The sequence below is a fragment of the Oryzias latipes genome, chromosome 7, assembly GCF_002234675.1.
Source record: "Oryzias latipes chromosome 7, ASM223467v1".
Lineage (NCBI taxonomy): Eukaryota > Metazoa > Chordata > Actinopteri > Beloniformes > Adrianichthyidae > Oryzias > Oryzias latipes.
The window spans coordinates 977,756-1,003,794 of record NC_019865.2 but is presented as its reverse complement, the minus strand read 5'-3'; the positions used below and the strand labels follow the sequence as shown (position 1 = coordinate 1,003,794).

The 26,039-nt window shown below is 50.0% G+C and overlaps 3 protein-coding genes across 8 annotated transcripts; 1 reads left to right on the top strand and 2 right to left on the bottom strand.

Moving 5' to 3' along the window:
* The first annotated feature begins 481 nt into the window (after positions 1 to 481).
* On the top strand, positions 482 to 12,325 carry LOC101156010 (bromodomain and PHD finger-containing protein 3). 4 transcript variants are annotated; one of them, XM_020704391.2, is made up of 14 exons: positions 482 to 817; positions 1,636 to 1,697; positions 1,817 to 3,192; positions 5,135 to 5,291; positions 5,735 to 5,866; positions 6,072 to 6,200; positions 7,718 to 8,030; positions 8,260 to 8,550; positions 9,117 to 9,650; positions 10,570 to 10,645; positions 10,951 to 11,039; positions 11,118 to 11,212; positions 11,285 to 11,439; positions 11,513 to 12,325. In XM_020704391.2, the coding sequence occupies exons 3-14, from the start codon at positions 1,904 to 1,906 to the stop codon at positions 11,694 to 11,696; spliced, it is 3,444 nt and encodes a 1,147-aa protein (XP_020560050.1). In that variant the 5' UTR covers positions 482 to 817; positions 1,636 to 1,697; positions 1,817 to 1,903; the 3' UTR covers positions 11,697 to 12,325. The 4 variants fall into 4 exon arrangements, with proteins under 4 accessions (XP_020560050.1, XP_020560051.1, XP_011474966.1 ...); XM_020704392.2 differs by having other exon boundaries at positions 482 to 821; XM_011476664.3 differs by having other exon boundaries at positions 1,636 to 3,192.
* Positions 12,326 to 12,376: 51 nt separating this feature from the next.
* On the bottom strand, positions 12,377 to 18,666 carry LOC101155766 (bile acid receptor). 2 transcript variants are annotated; one of them, XM_023956305.1, is made up of 10 exons: positions 17,894 to 18,666; positions 14,681 to 15,061; positions 14,466 to 14,606; positions 14,280 to 14,389; positions 14,022 to 14,120; positions 13,855 to 13,951; positions 13,151 to 13,267; positions 12,976 to 13,057; positions 12,798 to 12,911; positions 12,377 to 12,725 (listed from the first exon to the last, which is right to left on the bottom strand). In XM_023956305.1, the coding sequence occupies exons 1-10, from the start codon at positions 17,988 to 17,990 to the stop codon at positions 12,692 to 12,694; spliced, it is 1,272 nt and encodes a 423-aa protein (XP_023812073.1). In that variant the 5' UTR covers positions 17,991 to 18,666; the 3' UTR covers positions 12,377 to 12,691. The 2 variants fall into 2 exon arrangements, with proteins under 2 accessions (XP_023812073.1, XP_023812072.1); XM_023956304.1 differs by having other exon boundaries at positions 12,976 to 13,065; positions 17,894 to 18,658.
* Positions 18,667 to 22,390: 3,724 nt separating this feature from the next.
* pqlc2 (PQ loop repeat containing 2) lies at positions 22,391 to 25,947 on the bottom strand. 2 transcript variants are annotated; one of them, XM_011476662.3, is made up of 8 exons: positions 25,813 to 25,947; positions 25,113 to 25,420; positions 24,914 to 25,043; positions 24,616 to 24,703; positions 23,715 to 23,869; positions 23,539 to 23,631; positions 22,986 to 23,171; positions 22,391 to 22,884 (listed from the first exon to the last, which is right to left on the bottom strand). In XM_011476662.3, the coding sequence occupies exons 2-8, from the start codon at positions 25,301 to 25,303 to the stop codon at positions 22,798 to 22,800; spliced, it is 930 nt and encodes a 309-aa protein (XP_011474964.1). In that variant the 5' UTR covers positions 25,304 to 25,420; positions 25,813 to 25,947; the 3' UTR covers positions 22,391 to 22,797. The 2 variants fall into 2 exon arrangements, with proteins under 2 accessions (XP_011474964.1, XP_004070273.1); XM_004070225.4 differs by having other exon boundaries at positions 25,113 to 25,324; positions 25,813 to 25,938.
* Positions 25,948 to 26,039: the final 92 nt, after the last annotated feature.

Below are 26,039 nucleotides of genomic sequence, written 5' to 3'. Positions count from 1 at the left end.
AGCAGTTGCGCGCGAAAAGAAATGACTGGTGACGTCAGATGGGTTTCGTGAACTTTTACCAATCCGGTTTCATCAAGTTAGCGTAACAATGTCCGCAAGTTTCCGAGCGGAAGCAAAGGAGCCCCGCTGTCAAAATAAAGCTACATAATAAAAGGCATTTTTAACGTCCGCAGCCTTCCCAGATTAAGGTATATTTTTGTTGTTAGAATGTGATGAATGTTTTTTGAACCCCATATGTAGGTTTATGTGCTTGAATGTGTTTGCCTATTTATTTCACTATATACATACTTTTTTTTGGGCTTTTGGTTGCACCCTTCGATTACTGCGATTTGTGTTTCTTTCTACTTCTTATGTATTAAGTTATTAAATAATAAAACTGGTATCTTATTTCATTTAGTTTGTAGTTTTAAGGCGCATTAAAGTGAGGAACCTTCCAAGCTAAAGTTAAAATGAAATTATTTTATAACCCACAACCGGAAGTTGTTTTATTTTGGCTTGTGAAGCGCAAATCCCCAAACAGCTAGCTAACTAGCTGAAAAAGCTAGTAAATGTAACAAAATTACACGACAAGAACCGCTTTCTTCCGTAGATATTGCAGATATAGCATTAGTGTATTCTGCGTGTCCGGGGTGCTGCTGTCTGCTTCCAAGGCGCCGATTTGCGAAGAAACAGAAGTGTTGTGTTATAACGAAATATACCGGCTGGAAAAGCGAACTAAGACGGGCTAGCGGTAGCTGTTAGCCCCGAGAGGGTAGCGGAGGCGCCCGGTTTGGCGACCATTTCTGTGAGAGTGGCTCCGAGCGCCGGCTGTCAGTCGGTAGGTAAGACAGCGGAAATGTTCTGCTCTCTTAACTTCTACGCTGTTGTCGAACGATTTTAAACTTTCATGTGTTTAGTCTCGTAATGGTTTTTAACCACCGTTTGAAAATAAAAATAAGACAAGAACTAACGCAAGATTCTGTCAAGCTGAAAGTTAGCAGATCGGCTAGTCTGCTTGTTTTCCTCAGTAGTTTGTGTCAGTTAGCCGACACGTTAAGCTCGTTGATTTTATTCTAACTTGGTAAAAACTGCATCGCTCCTTAAAGTGCTGTCAGAATGAAATCTGTCTGAGTTAACAGTGTTTAGAACTGGAAATATGGCTGACATGTTAGGAAGGACTGTGTGGACGCCGCGGTTTTCGTGACTCTGATTGGCTCTTTGACAGATCAATCAATCTTAGCTGTAAGCTGATTGGATGTTCATGATTTGTTGCGGTAATGCTCGATAGCTCCAGAAAAATCTACTATTGTTACTTAACTTTATTTTACCAAGTTTTCTTTGTAGTTTCTCATGTAAAGCGCTTCCTGATTGAAGTCAAATAGTGTTTGTAATCGTACCTTGTTGCTAGGTGCCACATACCAACAAACATTTAGGGGAATTACAAACAGAACAAGTGTTTTTTTGTTTTTTTTGCATTAGTGCTTAATTCTATGACAGTTTTTTAAAATTCCAGATAAAATCTGTTTTTAAAGCTGCAATATAGAGCATCATAACAAAAGTTCTGCCTCACATTTGGGAAACATTTTTCCTAAAGGTTTTTTTTTTAAATAATACTTTTCTAATATTTATTGCTTGATATTATCTCTTTTTATTCAGGAAGGAGTGGGACGAGCGGCCTATGAGGAAACAACGTCAAAAAGGCCACGCGGGCCCAGGAGGTGAAGTAGATGTTAGGTCCAATGGAGCGATTGGTGGGAGAGGAGCCGCCCGCCAGCGATCTCCTTCTCCTTATAGCCTTAAAGCGTCTCCAACCCGAGAGACTCTTTCTTATTCTCAGGCTCAGAAAGTGGTGGAGGTGGAATTGGATGGAAGGCTCCACCGTATTTCCATCGTTGAGCCTTTGGAGGTCATTACAGAGGACGAAATGATGGCTCAGGACATCAGCGAGTGTAACAGCAACAAAGAGAACAGCGAGCAGTCATCAGGCCCCACCAGCAGTGCCCAAACAACCCGCAAACGCATCACACCAAGAGGTCGCAAGAAAGACTCCAAATGTTTCTCCGTCAGGTCAACGCAGCCCTCCAAGAACCACTGCCCTAGTTCTCGGCCACAGTCCTTAGAAAAGCTACATTCATCACACGGTAACCATGTGACTCTCCCCGAACCGAAGTTCCGTGTCCAGGAGACATTCACACCGGTCGAAGCTCCTCCTCTACCAGCAGCATACTATCGTTATATCGAACCCTCCAGTGAGGAGCATGAAGGAACGGCAGAATACGACATGGATGAAGAAGACACTGCCTGGTTGGAGATGGTCAATGCTGGCCGAACATCCGACGGTTCCTCGGCCATCTCACCGGACACTTTTGAGCTGCTGGTAGATCGGCTGGAGGAAGAGGCGTACCGCGAAGCCCGCAGCCGGGCGCCATCTCAGAGCTCTATCGATGACGATGCCTTCTGCTGTGTGTGCCTGGATGATGAATGTCTCAACAGTAATGTCATTCTCTTCTGTGACTCCTGTAACCTGGCTGTGCACCAGGAGTGTTACGGGGTCCCCTACATCCCTGAGGGCCAGTGGCTGTGCCGCTGCTGTCTGCAGTCTCCTCAGAAACCAATTGACTGTGTTTTGTGTCCAAATCGAGGCGGCGCCTTTAAACAAACCAGCGACGGCCGATGGGCCCATGTGGTCTGTGCTATATGGATACCCGAGGTCTGTTTTGCCAACACTGTGTTTCTGGAGCCAGTGGAAGGAGTGAGTAATATTCCCCCAGCGCGCTGGAAGCTGACCTGCTACCTGTGCAAACAGAAAGGCCGCGGCGCATCCATCCAGTGTCACAAGGCCAACTGTTACACGGCATTTCACGTCACGTGTGCTCAGCGCGCTGGTTTGTTCATGAAGATTGAGCCGGTGAGGGAAACAAACGTCAACGGAACCACGTTCTCGGTGAAGAAGACGGCGTTCTGCGAGGCCCATTCTCCGCCGGGACAGGACGCGGGGTCAGACGAGGAGACTGAAGGACGGGTGGTGGGGAGCCGAGGGAGGGCCAGCAGAGGACAGAGCGCCTACACTGTCGGTCCAACCACGCCAAAAAAAGGCAGAAAGCCTGAAGATGATGGGAAGAGTGATAAAAAGAAAGGCAAGAAGGCTGAAGAAGCATCGCCTAAACACACAGGTTCATTACAGGTGGCAATTCCTCAGATCCCCACCAACAGGTCAGATTACATCTATATTATTTGTTTTCAGCTGGGAGTTTGAGGGTTTAGTTCACAGGATTCTGATCTCTGGCAGCTTCAGGTTGATCTAGAACAGAGTCAATATCATGTATTTCTGTTTATAATAGAACTTGCAGTCCAGTTTAATTTTCAAAACCCCTTTTTTCCCTTTTATCTCGATGTCAGCACATTTTCTTTAACTACCTGGAGAACATCCAGCTGTCAACGTTGTTTAAAAGTCTGAATTCACTGGAGAAGATCACAGTCCTGCAGCGGGAACCTGCAGTCAGCTGTCAAGTGTTTCTATCAAGGATTACACTAATATTCCACCTAAAGTGGGTTCACTTTAGATGTTCATCAAAGAAACTAATGCCTCTGACATCTGGATAAGTTCCATCTCTTCAAACGTGGCAGCAGAACTGTGCTGATCTTCTCCATGAAGGACGACTCGGTGTTTCCTGTGTAAATAAACCATTCTAGTCCTTCAGAAGCATTAGAGTGGTGACACACTCTAAGTTTAAACCGACTAGTGTTAAACGTACATGTTATAAAGCAAAGGTTTTTGTTATAACCCAGGGGTCGGCAACCTGTACCACTCATTTTGGAGTTTCCCACAGAAATGAAAGCACAGGGAGCCGCAACACTACGGGTGTTAGAAAAAAAACTGTTTCGCCGAAATATATATAGGATACACGATAGTTCATTTGGTGATACTTGTATTGATTCAAAATGCTGTCAGGATATTTATTTAATTATTTATTTTAATTAATTATGAGCGCTATGTTTCCTTTGATCTTTTGTCCAGTTTACACAACCTTGAATAGACTTTTCCGTCTGTCAAACACCCAGAGGTGTTTGATGAGTGAGATGATGGAAATAAATTCACTTTGATGTGGACTCCTTTCTATTTTTTTCCCTTTAAATCCAGTAAACGCAATAAATTCATTCATCTTCTCCCATTTTGTCCCTTTTGGGGTCACGGGGCTGCTGGAGCCTATCCCAGCCACTTGTGGCCGAAGGCGGGGGACACCCTGGACAGATCGCTAGTCTGTTGCAGACACAATCACACACCCAATCATTCTCACAATTATGGACAATTTAGAGTTGCCAATTAACCTATGAAGCATGTTTTTGGATGGTGGGAGGAAGCCGGAGACCCCGGAGAAAACCCACGCGTACACGGGGGGAACATGCAAACTCCACACAGAAAGGTCCCCCTGCTGGGACTTGAACTGGGGGCCTAATTGCGGTGAGGCAAGAATGCTAACCACTGTACCACTGGGCAGCCCTAAACCCAGTAAAGTAAATTAATTTAATGGATGAGAACTATTTTTTATTAGAAAGCAGCTTTTAGTTTGTTGCGGGTCTGGAATCATAAGCGGTGAGTCTAAGCCCCGCCCCCGTCTCTCTACCTGTTCACACCTCTGCAGCTCCAAGTTGTTTTCTCCTGCGTGCAACCCCCCCCCCCCTCCCCCAGCTTGTTCCACACAGACAACGCAACATACGGTCATCGAAGCAGATAGTTGACAGGAATGTAGGGGCGCCCTAACAAAAATGTATTTAATTTTACGCGGAAATGGGTGGTTTTAGTCTAGGAGAAAAAAACGGGCTTTTTTGGGGTGTCCATGTGACCCCTACCAGGTACCAGAAGAACTTTCCATCCATCCCATAATAGACTGGTCCGCACTCACAGCTGCAGACGCTCCTGCTGCTGTCTTCCTCCTGCCCGCTTACGCTACCCGATGGTGTTAAAGGCACCACGACTATCTTAGAACATGATAGTTATTTTACAAAAACACAGAGAACCGCAGCTCAGGGAGGAAAGAGCCGCCGGTTGCCGACCCCTGTTATAACCCATTCTGTAGAAGCTGCGATGTTCAATGTAAACGTCTGATGTGCTGAAAATGCTAAAAATGTGTGTTTGCTGTTTTCTCTTGTTCAGGTTGAATAGCATATGCAAAGGAATCTTCCTCCAAAGGAAGAACCACTTCATACAGCGCTTGTATTACTATTGGCGACTGAAGCGCCAGTCAAGAAACGGCGTGGCGCTGGTCCGGCGCCTGCACTCGAATGTCCATCCCCAAAGGAATATAGAGCAGGTCTGGCCAAAAATGTTAGGCTACCAGACTGTTAAAGGGCCTTTTTCATGCTTTTCTCAAGAGTAAACGGGAGATAAAATATTACGCGTTGTCAGTAATGTAAAGATAAAGTCCCAGCATCTGACACACACCTAGGTGTGCAAAAGTTGTTCTCCGCATTTGACCCCTCCCCTGGGGAAGCAGTGAGCTGCAGACACAGCCGCACTCAGGAACCATTTGGTGGATTTACCCCCCCCCCCCCGGTTTTTAGAGGAATCCTCAGCTCAAAATACCGCTTTGGGGTTGTTTTTCTGAGAAATTAACTTTATAAAACACTGTAAAGCTCTAAAAGCTCTAAAACTTGATTTTGCATCATCTAGGCCCTTTAATGTTTTAAAGAAAACAGGAAAAACTGATTGCTGTACAAAAAGGTTTGTGGCTCTAAAGCGAATTCTCCTCTGTAGCCTGAAGTGGACGAAAAGATTTCTGCGGCACGAGAAGCTCTGAGATACTGGCAGAAGCTGCGGCATGATCTGGAAAAGGCGCGGCTGCTGGTGGAGCTGATCCGCAAGAGAGAAAAACTCAAACGAGAGCAGGTAAGACAGCGTACATGGATTCACTACAACGACCACAGTCAGACCTTAGATTTTGGTCTTGAAATGGAAATCAGAACATAAATAATAATAAAGTAAGCCAGGTTTAGTGAGGAAAGCTGTAGTTCCTCATGTGTTCCCAGCAGGTTTTAGTATTTGGTGAATAGCTGCTCTCCTCCTAAACGGTCGTGCTCTGTGGTCTTTGCAGGTCAAAGTTCAGCAGGCAGCTCTGGAGATGCAGCTGACTCCGATGCTGATGCTGCTTCGTACAACTCTGGACCAACTTCAAGAGAAGGACACAGCCCACATTTTTGGCCAGCCAGTTTGCATAAAAGAAGTAGGATTACAAATGTAAACGTTGTCAGTCTTTGCTCGTTGCCGTTTTCCTGACGAGGTTCAGTCACGTGTAACCGAGTTCAGACGGTCTGGGCTGCATTCATTTTCCTTTGTTTCAATCACTGCTGCCTGGCTGGCATGCTGGCTGTAGGATGCATACTGTGGCTCAGAGCTGGAGGGTTGGTGGTTCAAATCTATGTAGTGCAGTTACACATGGAAGTCTTCTGAGGCCAGACCCTCTGTCCTCAGTTTGAGCTGCATAGTGTGTGTGTTTGTGTGGGAGCTAATGAGGGCTTTACAAGTGCAGTGGAAAACACGACCCGAATGATAAAAAGTATTCATGCAGCCTCACATTCTGAGCTGATGGAAACGGAATAGATCCGGTGGAGATGCTGAACTTCAGAGTTCATGTTTGCCTCTGCTAATCACCGTCACGGAAATCAGTGGGTTGCAGGCAGTAATTTCAAAGACTTTGGGGTCAAAGGTCATCTCGGATCAGATGTTCATTAGCTGGTTTAGTTTACATATGTGATCATCTATTATTACAGTGTTTACAGTGGGGATTTGAACTGCCATTAGACATTATTGACCAGCTTTTAACAACATTAAATGATATTTTCCTGTTTCTGGCTGCAAAAGTGATGCACACACACACACACACACACAGCTTTCCCTCAGAGGAAAATGTGACGGCGAGACCGCTTTCTTCTGCCATTAAGAACAAGAAGAAAGAGCTGTTCAGACGTTAGGATGCAGGTGTGAAGATGTTTGAGTTCCCACCAGAAAGCAGAACTATGATCAGATGAACTATTATCATTTAATGTCCTCGGTCGTTATCAAAGCCCAACACACACTGATGGGGAGCAGGAAGTTCAGAATGTGTCTTGCCCAAGGACACTTTGGTACATATGAAGGTCGAACGGCAACCAAACCCGCCTCCCTCTGATCAAAGGTTGACCGCTCTTGCCCTGCTCAGCACTGGAATAAAAACCTTAAGTTAGAATAATGTTTTACAATATAAGTTCTTTATAAATAACATGAATTTAATTTAGCGGAAACTTAGACATGTTATGGAAAATGAGTATTTTAAATTCAAAACCACAGTAAAATCATGCAGAAAAGGTTAGCTTTTCTAAATGCGTGTTGGTCTAAACATGAATCCCTCAAAGTGCAGCATCTTTGAGACTTTAGGAAAACTTCTGCAGCTCAAAGTCCGACTCTTTTTGAAGTTTGTTGTTGTTCCGGGGCACAAAACATCAGTGAGAGATCTCAAAAGTAGGTCAAATGGCTCGGAAATGACAAGAGGAACAAGATCAACTTTGAGGCTTCAATCCAACAGAGAACAGGGACACCTGGTGGCTAACTGAAGCCACAGCACCCTGTTCACCTGCTGGCGGTCCTCAGGGTTCCGTTGATGGGTTTGTTTATTTTATCCTCAATGACTTTTGACAAAAGAAAACTAAGCTCTTCTTTCTTCATTTGTCTTCATTCTCCTGAGCAGCTTTGGTTTGTTTTCAGGTTCCTGACTACCTGGAGTTTATCAGCCATCCCATGGACTTCACCACCATGCGCTCCAAGCTGGAAAGCCATCTCTACTGCTCAGTGTCCGAACTGGAGGCCGACTTCAACCTCATGGTGTCCAACTGCCTCCTCTACAACGCCAGGGACACCGTCTTCCACAGGGCTGCGCTACATCTCCGGGACCTAGGGGGCGCCATTCTGCGTCACGCTCAACGACAAGCCACAAACATCGGCCTGGACCTGGACACTGGCATGCACCTCCCAGAGTCTCCCCAGAAGAGAGACTTCTACAGCTGCACCTGGGAGGACGGTAAGACACCGACATGAGCTTTTTTTTTGTCTTTTGGACCAGATGCAACCTGAGTTTGATAGAAGTCGTCTTTTTTGGTTGAAGACTAGTTTTGATTGATTTCTTGTGGCTTGTAAATTGGACTGCTTCAGCTCTGAAGTCTTTTCAGTACAGCTGCTGAAAGTGTCCCGCTGCCTTTGGACATGTGTTTTGTGATCCTGCGGTGGGACTAACGCCTGGCTGCGCTCAGTCGACAGCGCGCTGGATCCCAGGAACAGACTCCACATGAGCGCGGACGAGCAGCTGAAGGAGCTCCTGGAGAAGCTGGACTTCGTCACCTCCATGCGGTGCAGCGGCGCCCGAACTCGACGCATGCGCCTCCTCCGCCGTGAGATCAACAGCATTCGCTACAGGCAGGGTCAGCCCCCCCGGCACAGCCTCCTTAACGGCCATTTTAAGGAGGAGGAGGAGGACGACGATGAAGAGGACGGTGATGAAAAAGAAGCAAAGACAGAGAACGGCCGTTTGTCCTCCGACAAAGGTGAGAAAGACGCACGTTTACGACAGAATGATGTCTCCGAAGCACGAGCCTTTGACGCCACTGAGACCCGCTTGTGAACATGAGCTAATGGAACATTGTCCTCAGGTAATTGAGCCAGGGCCCCCCCCACGCACCAACCCCAACCACCCCACTGTCTCCAGTCTAGTAAGTAGGGGCCCACAGAGTCTGGTTGGCCTCCTCTCTCCCAGTGTCTGCGCCTCCTCTCTGCATCCCTCCCATGGACTCACCACTCTCCATTGGCCACATGCAGTCATGCCATGTACCATCCCACCTCTGACCACACGCCTGACAGACGACAGCAAAGCATGATGATGACAGTCGTGACTCAGAGGACGTGTCATTCTGCCATGTTGCTGCTGTACAGTTGTGAGAGCATTATCGTTTGCTGACAGAAACGGTCCTCCATGTTTTCCCCAACTCTCCAACTTTGGGTGCCGGTTAGCTCCGACGCCCTGACGTGTGAATTCAGCGCCACCGCATTGCACCCCCGCCGCCATTTCACACTCACTCTGGCTGAAATAAAGTTTTCTGTCCTCATCTTTCAGAAGACCTCAAGTCCACGTCCCCCCCGACACTGGAACCAACAGGCCCGGCTCCTCCTCCGCGACGGGGGGATGCGCCTCTGGAGCCCCCCACCCTGCGCCCCATCACGGCGGAGCCCCCCTATTGGCCCTGCAAGCGGCCGAAGACGGACGGCGGCGTGCCGAGCGGCCCCTCCCACAGCTCTGAGGTCCAGGAACAGGCTGCGGCGCCGTGTGAACATTTGCACAGAGAAGGTCACGTGGCGTCCAACCCTCCGCCGTGTCCTCCCACCGGCGGCGTGGGACGGCGGACGTCCGTATTATTTAAGAAAGCAAAAAACGGTGCCAAGCTTTTCCGAGAAAGAGACAGGACTTTACGGCATGGAAAAGGAGCGCCGGATGAACAGGACTCCTCCTCAACAACCCCGTCCACTACTCCTCTGTCCACTCCAACCAAGACCCCCCAGAGGAGCCCAGGACCCCCCACCCTGTCCCAACTGTCCACCCAGGACCTGTGCTCAGAGCCTGAGCTGGACAGGATTCAGACGCTGCAAACGGGTAAGAAGCTTCAGTCAAACAGCCGTTTGTCTTCCTGCTGCCGTCTGTTTGGGAAGAAGCGATAGATTTCAGGACGGACCAAGAAACACGTTCATCAGTCTGGACTTAGAAAACGCCAAATCTATTCTACACAGTAACTTCCTTACAAGGTCAGGGGAAAAACAGTTTAAGTGATGGAGTTCCACTTTTTAGTTTAAATCACAAATGTCACAACAAAAAAATAGAAGTTAATGGAATTATTTTATACACTGAGCTTAAAGTTTGCACTTGAGTTCAGATCTGCGTTTGAAAGAAAATGTTTAAGGGCCAACTGTTACAAATCAATGCTAATGGAGATCAGTGACTACAGTAAATGTAAGTTCTTTACTCATTCAATGAATTTAGTTTTGCTGAATTCTTTATATGGATGTACAGCTGCTGGTTGTGTTGTTTTGTGCATTATTCTTGCTTTGATTTCTCTAAAGTAGGTCAGACGTATGGATCCATTTTTATGGTCTGAAATGAGAAAATCATTTTTTACAAAATCCATTCCTGAACTTAAAAAATTGCTGCTGTATGTGAGCGCCGCCCTGTTGGTGAGGCTGGGCGTGGCGTCGCTCACGCCGGTCAGGAAGGAGTGAGGCTGCCTCCTTTTTGAGATGGTTTCCTGCTGCTGCCCACAGCACTGCAGGTTAAAACGGAGCACAGGATGCATCCAGAACACGACCGGCTGTTACTGGACGTTAGACATTTATCCTCTGGATTACTTCAGACTTTGCTCTCATTTTTGTAGAAATTGAGCTTTGTCGTTCTTTCTTGTTTCCTAAGAACACAGGACATTTTTAGGTTATTGTCTAATGCAGTTAAAGAACTTTTGAGCTTTTTTCTCTCCCATATTTTACTCTTTAATGTTTATGATTCATAGTTGGTTTTCTTTCAGGACTAACGAACGGCTTTAATGTCCACAAAGACGATGGGTCTGACTCCGAGTCCTGTCCGGTTCTGCACAAAGAAACGTAAGTCTCACAAACAGAACCAGTAAATCAAAGGTTAAAATATCTCCAAATATGTAGTTTGATCCTATATTTCACTAAATCAACAAGGCTAGAAAAACAAAGCACAAGAAATTCGGTTAGTTTTTTATTTTATTTTGAAAATTAAGGACGTTCTCTCTGGTTGGTGCTTTTAGCTTTCTGTCTTTTCAAACACTTGTGTGTTCTGTCATATTTTCATAAATAAAATAAAGTTGTGATTCCTGACAAAAGAAAATCGTTGGAGTTGAAGACTGCTGTATAATATAGTTTTCTGTTTTTTCTTCCAGCAACTCTCCCCCTAAACGAAGCCTTGGAAAACCGGCTCTTTCCAGAGTTCCTCTCTTTGAGATGCTCAATGGAGACTCGGATTACTCTGGTATTCTCTGGTTTCTGTCTTCTCTGGAGCAGCTGTCTCTGTTCCCATCAAGCGACTCCCGCATGTTTCGTCTTTCAGGCGTGGGCGGCCAGACGCCGGAGCAGGACGTGGAGCTGGAGCCTCTGGAGCTGGTGTGGGCTAAATGCCGCGGATACCCATCATACCCGGCGCTGGTAAACACCGAACGTTTCCCCTCAGCTGGAGCCGCCTGGACGCTGAGCTCACGTGACCCTGCGTTTTTTCAGATCATTGATCCAGACATGCCACAAGAGGGCCTGCTGCACAACGGAGTTCCCATACCTGTCCCCCCCAGGGACGTCCTCCACCTGGGGGAGCAGAGACAGGAGGAAGCCAATGAAAAACTCTACCTGGTTCTGTTCTTTGACAACAAGCGGACGTGGTGAGTGCCAACGCCATCAGCGGTACCCGTTAGCGTTTAGAGAGACCTCACTCCGGTCTGTCCGGCTCTGCAGGCAGTGGCTCCCCCGGGACAAAGTGACCCCTCTGGGTGTGGACGACACGGCTGACAAGCTGCGCATTATGGAAGGTCGCAAGTCCAGCATCCGCAAGTCCGTGCAGGTGGCGTACGACCGCGCCATGATCCACCTGAGCCGCGTCAGCCACAGCCACTGCTTCGTGGCCCCCAGCTTCTTTTAACCACTGGCGTCCCACACAGCGGAGCTGTAAGTGAAGTCGCCGAACCCCCCTGTTGGAATGGTATCTCCCAGTCAGGGACTTTTGAAGGTCTTGGATTTTTCTGCCAGTGTCGGAGGAATGTCTGCCTAGCGACAGATGATCACTGCCGTCTTTTTTACCCGACCTTTTCTACGCTTTCCTAAAGAACTCATGGACATTTCAACGACGCGCTTTTGTACAGATGAAGGTGTATTATAAAATCCTTTTAATTTAACGTTGCTGTTTTAAATGCGTATTTCAATCAGCTGACAAGTGTTACGTCACAGAGGGGGGGGGGGGGGTTCTTGGCGAACAACAATGAGCCGTTCTTTATATTTGAATCCTCTTTTTGATACAGAGAAAGATAGTTTATTTATGAAAGATTTAAAAGATGAAATAAAGCTATATTGGTTAAATACAGAGATCAACGTATTTAAATGAAAAGTTTTAATAACCTGCAACAAAAATTTGATAGAAAACTGTTTGTGAAGTCCGAACCGTCACTCAAGGTTTTATTTATTCCCACAACACATAGTGATAATAACTTCTATTTTCTCCTGTCAGTATTTCCTCTTTTTGGAAAATGATTTATTAAAAACTCTGAGAACTTTTAATGTCTCTTCAGATCTGTTTTTGAACAATGTAAGTAAAAGATGAACAAACAGGATTCATCACTTTATTTGGAATAAAAAAACAATAAAGGTGCTGAAAGTTTGTCTACAGGAACTAAAAATATGAAAACATGTTTTTCATCGTGGAGAAATAATCCTGTAAAGGTCAAAGAGGTCATTCCTACGTCTGCTCTTCATCGGCGTCCGTGCTGCCCTCTAATCAGAATGAGGTGGTTGTGATGAAGAGTTCGTAGCTCCGTCAGTCGGCCTAGCAGGCAGCCGAAGCGCTGTGCCCCCCCGTGTGCGGCCCCGGCCCGGGCCCCACACAGCCGGGACAGCAGGTCCAGGATCAGCTCCTGCATCTGCTCAACGCAGCCGGCTGCGTGCAGGGATGCTCGGTCTGCAGACGCACAGGAAACGCCGCTTCAGCTCAGGTGATCGTCTAAAGGTTTCTGTGGTTCTGGTGTCTCACCTGAACACAGCAGCGCTGTGGCGGTGAGCAGCGCATACTCCGCCTCCGTCACCTGCAGCGCCGCCATGCTGTGCAGGAAACCCAGCACGGGCCTGCGGAGTTCCTCGCTGCTTCCTGTTCACACCAGGAAGTCCATCAGAAAGTTTTTCCCTTTCTGGAGGAGGATTTCTGAGCTCACCTGAGGACGTCGGCGCCCTCCCCGCCATGTGGTCCGTGGCGTCTGCGTGTCTGAACCAGCTCTGTGCGGAAACGCCGAAGAGCTGCAGAGCTGACGACCAGGACAATCAGACCGTGCTTTCTGTGCACGGGGTTTCTGCAGGTCAGGCTGCGTCATCTGAGCGCCGTCTGCTCACCTGGACTGGGGCTTGATGGGTTGAGGGAAAACTGCTGAGCTGACAGCAGGAAGACGAGCTCCAGCCAGGAAGCGGACAGGAGGGCGTGCTGCTCCGAGAAGTCCAGGAGGTCAAACCCTGCCGACACGGGGAAACACCAGCAGAAGTATGGAGTGATATTTATGCCACCACGCTGCAAAATGTTCTAAGCTGCAAATGAAAACACGAAAGATTTGCTTTCAAATACATTTCTGTTTGCAACACAAATGTTTTCGTATGCGTTGTGTTATCTTTGATTTAGCTCTCAGCTGTTGGACAAGAAAAAACCCGGAAACTTGTGAGAACAAAAGCAAAGATAGGAAAAGAGTGAGATGAGAAACAAAGAGACGGAAAACATTTGTGTTGCAAACGGAAATGTATTTTCTGAGCAAAAATAAAACTGTTGAAAGCAAAGGAAAAAGTGGAGGGAAAAAAATATATATATTTTGATTTGCAACATGGCGGCATAAATATGACATCACAGACGCCACGAACAGCAGACCTCCACCTCCATCAGGGACCCCCACCTGGCGTTGGAAATCCTCCCCTCACCTGCTGGCAGATGTTTTTCTGGACGTCTTTAAACTGTTACGTCAGAATAGAGGCGCGCCTGCTGCTTCCCTCCCAGCAGGCGCGCCTCTACCTGCATTCTCTCTCACCGGGTGGAGGGTGAAGGCTGAAGGTACCTGGCACCGTCCTGGCAAACTGCAGCAGCTTGTGGAGTTGTGGCGACACCGCAGCAGGCATGCCTCCCCCGTCCTCTGACCACGCCCACTCAGAGACCTGCCGCAGTCACGGCAACCGTAAGGACAGCGGAGGAACTGTGTGGACGTCAAGCTTTCCGCTGACCTACCGTCCAGCCGCCGTCTCCCTGATCCCTGCAGAAGCGCTGCGCCTCCACCATCCTGTCCACCAAGCACCTCTCCTCTCTGTTCAAGCTGGTGGGCGGAGCCTGGAGCAGGTGGAGGGCAGAACAGTCAGGTTTAGGTTTGGAAGGAAGTACTTCCTGTCTGACGTATTTACTGTGATTGGCACAGATGCTAAAACTCCACCTGTGTGTGCTGTGTGGGTGTGGCTTTAGTGGCCAACAGGAAAGCATCCTGTGTTTTACCTGTCCAGGTAGTCTGACAGTGGAAGTCAGGCTCCTGCTTCCTGCTCTGTCCTCCTCCTTGATCCCCTTCCTCAGGCGCTTGGACTGGCACTGCACTTCTGTAAGGAGGCCTGCGAGGTTCAGAAATCACAGTTTCAGCCGCGGGTTCGTGTTTCCAGGTTTGTGCACGGAGGCAGACGTCCTCACACTCCGCCAGCATCCCCACCGCGCGGCACTTCCGGAGCCGGCAGTCCTGGCACTTCCTCCTCATGTACATGTCCATCTCGCAGCTGCCGCCGCTCTTGCAGCGGTAAACGGCCTTTTTGGTCACGCTGCGCCGGAAGAAACCTGTGGGGGGGGGGGGCATCAGCAGCTCACCTAGGTTTGAATCCAAACAAAAGCCAACAGGTGACCTTGGGTACCTTTACACCCCTCACAGGTGAGGGCGTTGTAGTGATACCCCGACGCTTTATCCCCACAAACCACACACAGCTCATCCTGGCCTCTGCTCTTGCCCCCCATTCCCACCCGGGACCTCCGCCCGAGGGGCAGCTCCACGGTTCCACACCCCTGAGCCAGGCCCCCGCAGAGGGGCTCCGGGCCCGGCTCGCAGGGCCCCACCAGGCAGACGGGGTATGAAGGGTGGTACGATGGGTGGCAGAGCTGGGAGGAGGAGGGGGAGGAGGGTGGAGCGCTGTGAAAGGACAAGGGCAGGTTTGCAGGGTGGTGCTGCTGCTGGCTGAACGGGAGCAGCTGGAGATCTGGGTCCTGCAGCGGACAGCCAAGAGGGTCGGGCAGCAGGTCTGCAGGAGAAAAGGAGCCAGAAATCCAGATCAGTAGATGGTTTAAGAATCACCGTCGTGTGTTTTCACTGAATCCGTTTTGGATTTAAACACAAATTCTTCAGTTTCTGCAAATCTGCAGCCGACAATCACAAAAATCCCCAAATCCCAGTTTCCAAAAAAGTATGAGAAATAAAAATGTTATTTTCTGAGTTGGTCTCAAATGGGAGGAAATGGAGCCAGAACATGAAAAGACCACAGAGTGAGGATGGAGAAACTGCTTCCAGCCCTAAAACCCGTTCAGTTCAGGAGGTCAGCGGGTCGGGAAGCCACAACCTTCACCGACAACAGTAGAAAACCAGAAACAATCTGTGCTGAAGACCCGTTTCTGCCAGGTTCTGGGTCATGTCTGCAGGGAAGTGGAGCAGCAGGAACCCGCCACGGCGCCGCAGACATGGCGGTTTCCTGCTGCTCCTGCAGGACGCCGTGAGAAGCTTGTTGCAGCTGAAACAGGATGCAGCTGAGAACTTCAAAGGTGCTCGATGGTCTCGGAAGGCCGATCTTCCTGGAGAGCAGTTCAGGCCACACCCCCTCCCCGAAGGAAACATGTGAAAATCCAAGCGGACTCCTGTGGGACCTGCACTGATGAAAAAGAAGGCCCACCCACGGGGTGGGGGTCCCAGAGGCAGAGAGGGGTTGTACTTAGAAAGGCTGAGTTTTTCCTTTGAACTGACGGCTCACAGGAGCCAGCACAGGAGGGGGCGGAGCTTGTACAACTGACCTCCACCTGAATTCCTGAATCTTCCATGTTTGCTGTTTCTGAAGGTCACCTCGGACCTTCTGGGTTGGAGCTTCCTCCTACTTTTGAAGGTAAAAATGGATAAGAGGAACCTGGTGACTGAGCAGCAGCGAGCTGAACGACCCGTCAGAACCTCCTGAAGAACAGAAACCGGCACGTCTCCATGGAAACTACCAAAGCAGGAGGGAATCAGACGGTGGACATCCTGAGATGTTCCTGCTGGAGTGTCAGAGAGCTGCGAGTGAGTGAGCCTCACCTGGTCAGGAACAGTTCTGGCTCCTCCCACTGAGCTTCACTCATTCCCTGAATTCCGATCGGATTCACGATCCTGACGTCATCCTGCAGATGCTCCTCAGGATCAAAGCTTTTCTAAGTTCTTTAGCCTCTTCATCTTCTGTGAGTGAGGAAGACTCTGAGAAGGTCTGCTCAGGTAGACGAAGGCTTCTCGTTTTCTGTGATCCGTGGGATTTCCATGAATCCCACTTTCATGATCTGAGGTCTGGTTGATCAGGATCAATCACTAGTTTCTATTGATGACTTTGCCTCTGCCTTTCTATTGAATTCTTAGTTTCAGGTCCACTGATATCTATTTAGCTGTTGCCATGGTGACGGTCAAATCTGAGCTTCGCTGGCTGTTCTACTTTGATGAGATAAGTAAAGTAGTTCTGATCAGCCTGGATCGGAGTTTTCCAGGTCAGCTTTGGACTCGTCAGAGTTTTCTGACTGAACTCTGGAGACTTTATTTTCAAAAAGAAATCTAACATTTTTAAATGATCTTTGAGGAGAATCCGACTTTAAAATTCAGGATTTTAAAATTCAAATGTGATTTCTTTAAAAAAACAGCTATACATCTTTAGACAGAAACCCCCTCCCCCTGGTGTTTTGTTGTCATGGTAACAAGATCCTTCATTCATCACAGTAAGGACAGAAATTCTGGTTTTTATAACAGATTTACTGGGAAAGATCAGAAAAACCAGGATTAGAAGCAGGAATCAGGACTCAGTTTGGGGTTTTTGTGGATTATCCAGCAGCAACACGGATCTCTAGTTGACGTCACAGTCTGACCCGGGTTAAAGCGACGGATGATGAAGGAGGACCTTCCAGAACCTTTAAAGGTCCAGAACGTTCCTGGGCATGTCTGAAGGATCCGATAGACGGGAAGTGTTCTGGACTCTCCTGGAACCATTCTGTGACTCTCAGTCCAGATGTTTCTCGTCTCCATCAGACCCCTCTGGCCGGGTGGGCGGGGCCTTCCCGGCGTGTGACAGAGCTGTTTGTAAACCATCTGAACGCTGTCTAAACACTCCTCACCCCCCAACAGCAGGGACAGTTTGTTGATGATGGGGACATTATAAATAGAGCCTGTGGAGGACGCTCTGCCTCCCACGTGCGGGGAGGCTGACCCCCCCCCAGCAACAGCTGACGGGGGGGAAACGGCAAAAAGAGAGGATGGTTTGAGCTGCAGAGACATAGATGTTCCAAAGGACCCGTTTTCAGGCTTTCATCTTCATCATGTTTATTCTGAGGGTCACAGCTCACGTCTTTGGGGAGCATCACCCCCCCCCCCCCCCCCCCCCCCCCAGGGAAGATCTGTCCATCAGCCCCCCAGGGAACCCTCAGTGAGAGCTCCAGGAACTTTTCAGTAGTTTAGCTTTCTCTTGGTTGGTGCTGACGGGTCGGGTCAACATCTGTCTCTCAGAACTGGGTGGTCTTCTCCCTCGAATCAGTGAAGTTCTGGTTCTTCCAGGATGTCGTCCTGAAGCCGAGTCTTCAGGGTCAGCGGTGAGCGTTCCAACGTGAAGTCCAGATGTCATGACTCAACTTCAAGTTGACCTCAAAGGTTTTTTGTTCGGTTTTTACTGACAGTGTCTGTTGAGTTCAAGAACCAAGGCAGAAAAGCCCAAAAGGTTCAAAAGGAAGTCTCACTTACGAGAAAACAAAGACGCCAAACGAACACGCCAGATCTGACAGACGACACCCCCCCCCCCCCCCCCCCCCCAGAACGAAGCTCTGGGGGGGTCTGTGAGGCAGAGGAGAAGCGGCTGAGGACTCACCGTAGTACTGCAGAGGCTCCGTGGAGCAGAAGCCGTCAGAGCTGGAGAGGACTCCTCCGGCCGAGAAGCTCATCTCGGGTTCGCTCCACTCTCTCATCTGGACCGAGAAGCCTCCTGGGGGGGGTGAGCGTCTCCCGCCTCCCGAACAAACAGGATCCGTGCAGACGTGAAGGACGAGGAAGACCAGGGGACGCTCCTCAGGTCTCTGACGTTCCTCACAGCTTTCAGAGAAGTGAGGAAGAGGAGCGCAGCTGAAGATCTGGAGTGCTGGAGGAGGACCTAAGAGTCCCGGGGGGGGGGGGATCCTAAAAAGAAAGTCTGGACGCTCATGGAGACAAGCTGGGACTGGGGCCCCAACGTCTGGATTGACCTCACATCAGGAGCGGGGTCGGCTGGTGGAGCTTCTGCCGTTCGTCCTGGAAGTCTGTTGACTCTGCCTTCTGTTTGAGCTGCAGTTAATATTGAACAGCAGTTGGATTTAAAGGGTTGGTGAGGCTCCGCCCCCTCCAAAGACAGCTTATGGAGCAAAGGGAGTCGAGGCCCCAGCAGCCCAAAGAAGACGGAGGAGTGACCCAGACGCCAGCCCGTAAATCTGTGAGCAGCAGCGGCTGACGGGTAGCGTGCTCATGAGGATTGATGGTGTCCTCCCACTCTCCCATCATCCCTTTCACCGGCTCATTGTGGGAACCAGGACTGAGCAGTGGATGGCAGAAGGTCAGAGGGAGAGCCTTGACTCTCACTCCCGCTGGACCTCCACTGGTACAGGCGCGACCCGTCTCAGAACGTCTCTCCAGAACGGGTCAGCAGGGATCATCTGTGTATGTGGAGGACCACCACCCAAACCCACATGGGAACATGCGTGTGGAGGACCACCACCCAAACACACACGGGAACATGCGTGTGTGGAGGGACCACCACCCACACGGGAACATGCGTGTGTGGAGGACCTCCACCCACATGGGAACATGCATGTGGAGGACCACCACCCAAACCCACATGGGAACATGCGTGTGGAGGACCACCACCCAAACCCACACGGGAACATGCGTGTGTGGAGGGACCACCACCCACACGGGAACATGCGTGTGTGGAGGACCACCACCCACACGGGAACATGTGTGTGTGGAGGACCACCACCCACACAGGAACATGCGTGTGTGGAGGACCACCACCCACACGGGAACATGTGTGTGGAGGACCACCACCCAAACCCACACGGAACATGCGTGTGTGGAGGACCACCACCCACACGGGAACATGTGTGTGTGGAGGACCACCACCCACACGGGAACATGCGTGTGTGGAGGACCACCACCCACACGGGAACATGTGTGTGGAGGACCACCACCCAAGCCCACACGGGAACATGTGTGTGTGGAGGACCACCACCCACATGGGAACATGCGTGTGTGGAGGTCCTCCACCCACATGGGAACATGCGTGTGGAGGACCACCACCCAAACCCACACGGGAACATGCTTGTGTGGAGGACCACCACCCAAACCCACACGGGAACATGCTTGTGTGGAGGACCACCACCCAAGCCCACATCTGCAGAAAACGTCTGAATGAAGGAGACGGTAGGCAGAAGACGTGTGAAGGAAATGGAGGAAATTTTTTGTTTTTACAAAAACAACACAATGACATCATTTTATTGTGTTTTCTTAATGACAAACAGCCAATATCTGTACAAAGACACCTGTCAACATCAGACTGCACCAAGACCAAAGAGCTGTCTGAGGACACCAGGGACTGTAGACCTGAACCAGACTGGGATGAACCCATCTACTATAAACAGCAGTTTGGAGAGAAGAGATCCACCGTTGGAGCCATTCTTAGAGGAGCAGGGACAACCTCCCTCCACCTGCATCTGCATGTTAGAGCCCAGAACTACACGGGGGAACTGGTCCTGAAGAGAGCTGGAACCACAGAAACAAAGGCCGCTACGGGAACTCACAACGTCACGGACCCAAATCCTGCAGAGCTCCACAGGTTCATCCTGCCTGAACCAGAACACGTCCAGGACCGTCTACAGTTCTGCACAGACCATGGATGATCCAGATGAGAAGGTCATGAGGTCAGATGAGACCAAGATGGAGCTCTTTGATATAAACGCCAGTCCCCGTGTTTGGAGGATGAAGACCCCCAGACCCACTGTGAAGCATGGGGGTGGAAGCATCATGATTGGTTGACTGATCTGATTCTGAGTGAAAACCTCCCTCCATCAGTGAGAGCATTGAAGACGAAACGTGGCTGCATCTTCCAGCAGTGACGCCAAACGCATCGCCATGGCAACCAAGAAGTGTTCAAGAAAAAAAGCATTTCAGGGTTCTGGGGTGTTTTTGACCCGTTTCTGGTCCACAATCCATCAGAGATGCTCTGGAGGGAGTCTGAAAACATCCCAGCTCTAGAGAAGATCTGCATGAAGAATGGACCAAACCTGCTGCAGACCTGCAGGTGACCTTTGACCTCTGTCACTGCAACCAGGGTCACGTTACGTTCAGGTGAACATTTGCTATTGACTGAATACTTGTTTTCTGCTCTGCTGTAATAACGGAATCTTTGAGAATTGGGCAATGATGATGGCGGGACAGTGGTGGAGCGGTCAACCTCTGATCTGAAGGTTGCTGGTCCGGTTCCCACCTAGCCCCCCCATGTATCAAAGAGTCTCAGGGAACGACCCCACATTGTTGACGGCCGGCGCTGTGGAGCCACCGCCAGCGTTTGGGCCAAAGTGGTGACGTTCCAATTCGCTCCGGTTCCTGGGTTCCTTGTTCCGTCTCTCAGTTGTTTCTGTGATGAGCATTACGACCAGAACCTGCAGAACCTGTGACCTGTTTGTTATTTCTAGAAAACTTACTGCTGATGGCCGTTTGGCTTTTCTCACAGGCTCGGATGAAACAGTCGGTTGGGATCAACAGTCTGCACTCGTCTGTCTGTCCATCCCATAATCGTGTCCGCCTGACTCTGGGGTGGTGCTGGGATTTCTCCGCACCCTGCAGAGCTCCAAAGCTTTGACCTCCTCATCTCAACCAAAACTAAAACGTTCATCACATCCTGCGACAGCGAGCTCTAACTTCATCGTCATGGAGGACTCGGGTTTGTCTTTCCAGCTGATGATCATTTGTTGCATGTTTATTCTCTTTTAATCTGCGTCTGTTACTCCACCACAGCTGGAAGTAATGCATTACAAAAGTAATCTATTACAGTAACATCTCACCTTTTGCAGCAACTTCAGTGTTCCCTCTCTTCTGGTACTCGTCTTTAACAGTCTCCAGATCCCAGGGAGCCGTTTAGATGTTCCACAAATACAGACTAAATGAAAAGGGATTACTATTGGACAGGAAGTAATCTCAGGAAGTAATGCTGCAGCAGGGAATTTTAGGAAAGCAGTGAAGTTTGATGGGTTTCTTTCCATGGAGATGAAATGTTCTGTTGGGTCAGAGGAGCTTCACACCGCCGATGAACCGTCATACTAACCCTCTCTGACATGCGACCAGCAAAAGGACAACAGGAAGTGAGCACGGAAAGGATGGCGGTCTCGTCTGAGCGCGTGCAAATGTCACCATGGATCTTCTGGACGTTTCCCTCGCTGTGGGGGCTCACCACATGGGAGACGGGCGGCGGGGAGAGGAAGAGCCGAACTCCAAAAACTGCTGACCGCTCAGCAGAAGCGATTCCTGTGAACGTGCGCTGACGTCGTCATGGAAACGTGGTTCCTGACACGAGCACTGAACGAGGGTGGCTGGTTTCAGCCCTCAGCTCATTCGTCCTGAGCCCCTCAGAGGTTCAGCACTTCATAAATCCAGGGAGGACCCCCTCCTGCCTGTGATCAGCTCATGTTCTTATCTGGTAGCAGAAGCTCTGGATTCTTTTTCCTCTCACAGGAAGCATGTCTGCGGCTTTCACTGAAGCTGCAGGGGCTTTTATTTTGAAGGTTTGTAGCATCGCGCTCCTTCCTTCAGGTTTGTTCCTCACATCCTCTATGGGAGCTGAACCCCCCCCTCCCCAAACACACAAAGCGGGGCCGCTTTGTCATGTTGACTGCAAACACATCGAAAACACGCCGCCGCATGGCGCCTGTGTGCACCCCCCCCTGCCCCCGAGCATCTCATTAGGAAATTCCCAGCATGCCGTGTTTATAAACAGCCTCCAGTCCGTCCCGGTGATGGATCGTCCCGCTAACTCCTCAATCTCTCTGCCACTGTTTCACAACAGCAAGCCCCCCCCCCAAACACACACACACAGGGTGTAGGGAAGGGAAATGTGTGTTTCCTGTAGAGGGGGGGGGGCCATGAGAGGCCAAAGATGCTGTGCTAATGAAGAAAAACGGCTGTCAGGGCCCCCCAGGAGCAGGTCAAAGAGGAGGTTCATGTCGGGGGGGGGGGGGGGGGGGGGGGTCAACATGGGGGCAGACCCCGACCTCTGCGGGACTGAGGAAGAGCTCCTCTTCATCACAGGAACGACAGAAAAAGCAGAACAGAAAGAGGCGAGGAGGCGGAGTCAGGTCTTTAATCTTTACAGGAAACTGAAAACCGTCCAACTCCTCTGAAAGTCTTTAGTGCTTTTGTGCAAACGGAGTAGAACCGTGACCTTCGGAACCAGAACACTCATGGAGGAAAATGAGATCCACCCTTTAGAGATTCTGGCCGGACCCCCGCATGAAGCCAAACATCAGAACCCGCAGAACCCGGGTCTGACGGCACCAACGGCTCCATCAGAGGAGCCTCCAGCTGAGAAACTGCTGCGTCCTTCATGAAGGACAGAAACCCAAACGGCTGGAGAGGGGGGGGCAGATTTAGGATCTGCTGTAAACAAACAGGATCAGGATTCACCTTCAAGAAAAAACTCAGATCAGATCAGATTTTAGGAGGAGGAGAGTCTGAACTCCAGTCCGTCAAGCTTCAGCCGATCAGCGGCGCCGACTCTTCCTGGTGGAGGCTCGGGTTCTGGTCCGGAGGGTTCCGATAAATCAGGAACTGTATGGATATCTGAACCCCAAAGTTTAGGAAAGCCGGGACAGGCGGTTCATCTGTCTGCTGGCGCCTCAGAAGGAGGAGCCCCCACCCCCCCCAGCAGCTCTGAAGGATACGATGAGGTCCAGGCTGAGGGTTCCCAGGCTGCCGATGAGCCAGGGCAGGTGGTGGACCAGGTAGCTCCTCTCCCCCTGACTCTGGTCCGGGTTCTTCAGCAGTACGCTGAGTCCGTACGTGGCGTTTCCCAGGATGACCAGAGCGAAGAGGAAGTAGGACACGCCCTCCGTGGACTTCCTCCTGAACTGTGAGGAGCAGACGGGGGGGTTGTAAAAAACCTGGAGCGTTGAGTCACACTGGCATGTTTCAATTCTCCAGGTGACATTTAACCCCCAAAGCCTGAACTCTGGTGGAACACATGAGCTTCGGTTAAAAACCGGAAAAATGATCCATTTCAGTATTTCTTTCCTCCTTTAGTTGGTTGACATGAAAATGTTGGATCTTACAAACTTTAGGCTTTCGTGGTTAAAGACAAACCGATCAATCATCTATTGATGAATTTATCTACAAGCCTCTTTTTTTAACTAACATTAATCATAAAACAGATGTTTCTCATGCAGCTTCACAAGTGAGCAGGAGGCCACACCCCCTCCCACGCCGCGTCCTACTCACATTGGTGTACATCTGTGGGAGTCTGGAGCAGAGGTAGAGGACGGAGGACAGCGACCCGATGGAGAAACCCACTATCTCCTTAGTGGTGAAAGCCTGCCAGAGGAAAAGCGAAACGTGTCAACAAACCGAGGCGGCTCCTCCCCCTCAGACCTGCAGGAGGCGGCCGGTTGGCTCACGGCGATGGCGCCCGCGTCGGCCGTCGACAGCAGCGAGCGACTTCTGAACCCGGAAGGACTCATCTCCGGCTGGGGGCTCAGTCCAGGAAGACGGGTGAGGCTGGCAGAGAGGCCCAGGATGCAGGACACGCCCACCGCGTTCAAAGCCGTCCTACCTGAGGACACAGCAAGGTCCAGCGTCAAACCCAAACGTTCGATTCCGCCCAGGACGTCTTTCTGAGCCGGAGTCAGCCGCTGAAACCTTGTTCTTTCAGAAACACTGTGGTTTTCAGTGACGTTCACACCGCACTCAGAAACGCACGTTCAAGCGACCAACGGAAAGCCCACGTGAACGCGTACAAGCGCGTTTGAGGCCGCCGTGTTCAATACTCTCACGGTCACGCGTCGCTGCGCAGGTTTCTACCACCTGTGCGTACAAAACGCACGGCCATTGAGCAGGTGTCGAAACCAGGCTGGACTTTGACCAATCAGGGACCCTGTGCCCGTCCCCGGCCCGGATAAAACACAGGATTGTGTCCGGAAGGGCATCAGGCGTAAAAATGTCTGCCAAACCGCATGAGCGACTCGAAGTGAGAACATTACTTTCTCCTCCATGATCTATTTTCAAATGTTGGCACTTGAATTCAAAAGGACGCCATCCATACGTCCATACGTCTAACTTTAAGGCGCGTTCAATGGCCGCTCGTTTTGGCCGTAGAGCCTGAAAATGGTTGTAAAAACATGCAAACGCACACATTGACGCGTGTTTACGAAGAGTTTTCCTAGAAAGTGGTTGCTTGATGAGGACGGTGCAAACCTAGTTTAAAGGTTACGAGGTCACCACGGCGAGAAACCTGAAGGCCTTTAAAGTAATTTTCTGGTGGAGCGGGCCAAAACGTCCCGTCTGGGCTAACGGACTCACCTGCTGCTCTGCGGTTCCTCAGCTTGTAGTAGGTGTACATGGTGAGCATCAGCAGGTCCGCCAGAACGTAGTAAACAGCTGTGTAGGTCTGAACCAGAAGGACCAACAAGACCAGACGGATCAACGAGGACCCAAAACCACGGCTCCTCAGAGAACATTCACAACCAGCTTCATCTGGATTCATTCACATTTTAGGACTTTTCTTTTACTGCTCTCAACACTTTGCAGCTCAAAGGGGAGCGTTCCTAAATCCTAACAGAGCGGCAGGAAGACGCTCGTCCTCTGCTCAGTCGGTCACCTGAAGGGGAAGCTGGTCTGCCAGAAACGAGCCCACCAGGTTGCAGGAGTCTCCTGCCAGCCAGAGCAGCAGAAACCACACGGACAGCGCGCTGTCCATGTTCCCCTTCTTCCACGAGTTCCAGTACTGCCTGCAGAGGGAGGAGGACAGACATGGGCCCCTGACGGCTCCTCACGCGGCCCCTGGACGCGACACTTACGGGAGGGAGGACACCATGAAGCAGACGATGGACAGCAGCCCCAGGTAGACGCTGGCCATGTCCCGCCCATCCTGGGCACACTCCCCGAGCCCGTCCCAAACCCATTTGGTTCCATTGGGACACAAGGAGGTGAAGTTTCCCCCGGAGGTCCACCCCAGGGTCCCACGAGCGAGGACCCCGTCTGTGGCCATGTTCCGCTGGAGGAGACGGTCCTGAGGAGCAGATCAGTTACAGACCTGAGGCCGCAGAGCATCAGGTCCTAATCCACAGAACAGAGGTCTTCTGATCACGTGATCACTTCAAAATACCTACACAGACCCGCAAAGGGAACAGAAGAGGAAATAAACACAAAAATCCACGTCAGCTGGAAACAGAAAGACACTTTCCATGGGAAAAAATTCCAATGTGGCGAATTTATGACGTAAAAATGGCTCCAACAACGATGTTTGCGAAGATTCTTACATCCAAACAAACAAACATCACGTTTCTTTCCGTATTTTTGTCTCGGCAGTTCGAGTTTTACAAAAAGTCAAATTAAAGCTTAGAAACAAAGACAGGTGAACAGCAGCTGTTGTGGCGCGAGCGCAGACGAAGAGCCTCACCGACAATTCCCGACAATTTTTTTAAGGAAACGTTTGTAAGGAAATGTCTCCAAATTGAACAAAAAAGAAAGAAAAAAAAGTACTTTGGCCTTTCTTACCTGAAAGTCGCCGAAAAAACGACGGAATCTGCCGTCAACCTCACGGAGGAAAGAGCCCGGAGCTGCTGAGAGCTGATTGGTCGATCCTCTGACACGTGACGAGGCTCATGTGACAGTCCTTTAAAACAAACGGGACTTTCAAAATAAGAGCGTTCTGCCATTTAAAAATCGTATTTTCTTTAATGTTTTAGAAAAAAATGACGCCTTTCATGATTTTTAAATGTTTT

Coding starts and splice junctions, on each gene's coding strand:
- LOC101156010 (XM_011476664.3), top strand. CDS start 1,658: ATGAGGAAACAACGTCAAAAAGGCCACGCGGGCCCAGGAGGTGAAGTA. Junction 9,651..10,569: donor GATTCAGACGCTGCAAACGG/GTAAGAAGCTTC, acceptor GTTTTCTTTCAG/GACTAACGAACGGCTTTAAT. Junction 11,040..11,117: donor TGGAGACTCGGATTACTCTG/GTATTCTCTGGT, acceptor TTCGTCTTTCAG/GCGTGGGCGGCCAGACGCCG.
- LOC101155766 (XM_023956304.1), bottom strand. CDS start 17,990: ATGAGAGAGTGGAGCGAACCCGAGATGAGCTTCTCGGCCGGAGGAGTC. Junction 15,062..17,893: donor GGAGCCTCTGCAGTACTACG/GTGAGTCCTCAG, acceptor TTTCTCCTGCAG/ACCTGCTGCCCGACCCTCTT. Junction 13,952..14,021: donor AGGGAGACGGCGGCTGGACG/GTAGGTCAGCGG, acceptor TGACTGCGGCAG/GTCTCTGAGTGGGCGTGGTC.
- pqlc2 (XM_011476662.3), bottom strand. CDS start 25,303: ATGGCCACAGACGGGGTCCTCGCTCGTGGGACCCTGGGGTGGACCTCC. Junction 25,044..25,112: donor TTCATGGTGTCCTCCCTCCC/GTAAGTGTCGCG, acceptor CTCCCTCTGCAG/GCAGTACTGGAACTCGTGGA. Junction 23,632..23,714: donor CCGACGCGGGCGCCATCGCC/GTGAGCCAACCG, acceptor TTCCTCTGGCAG/GCTTTCACCACTAAGGAGAT.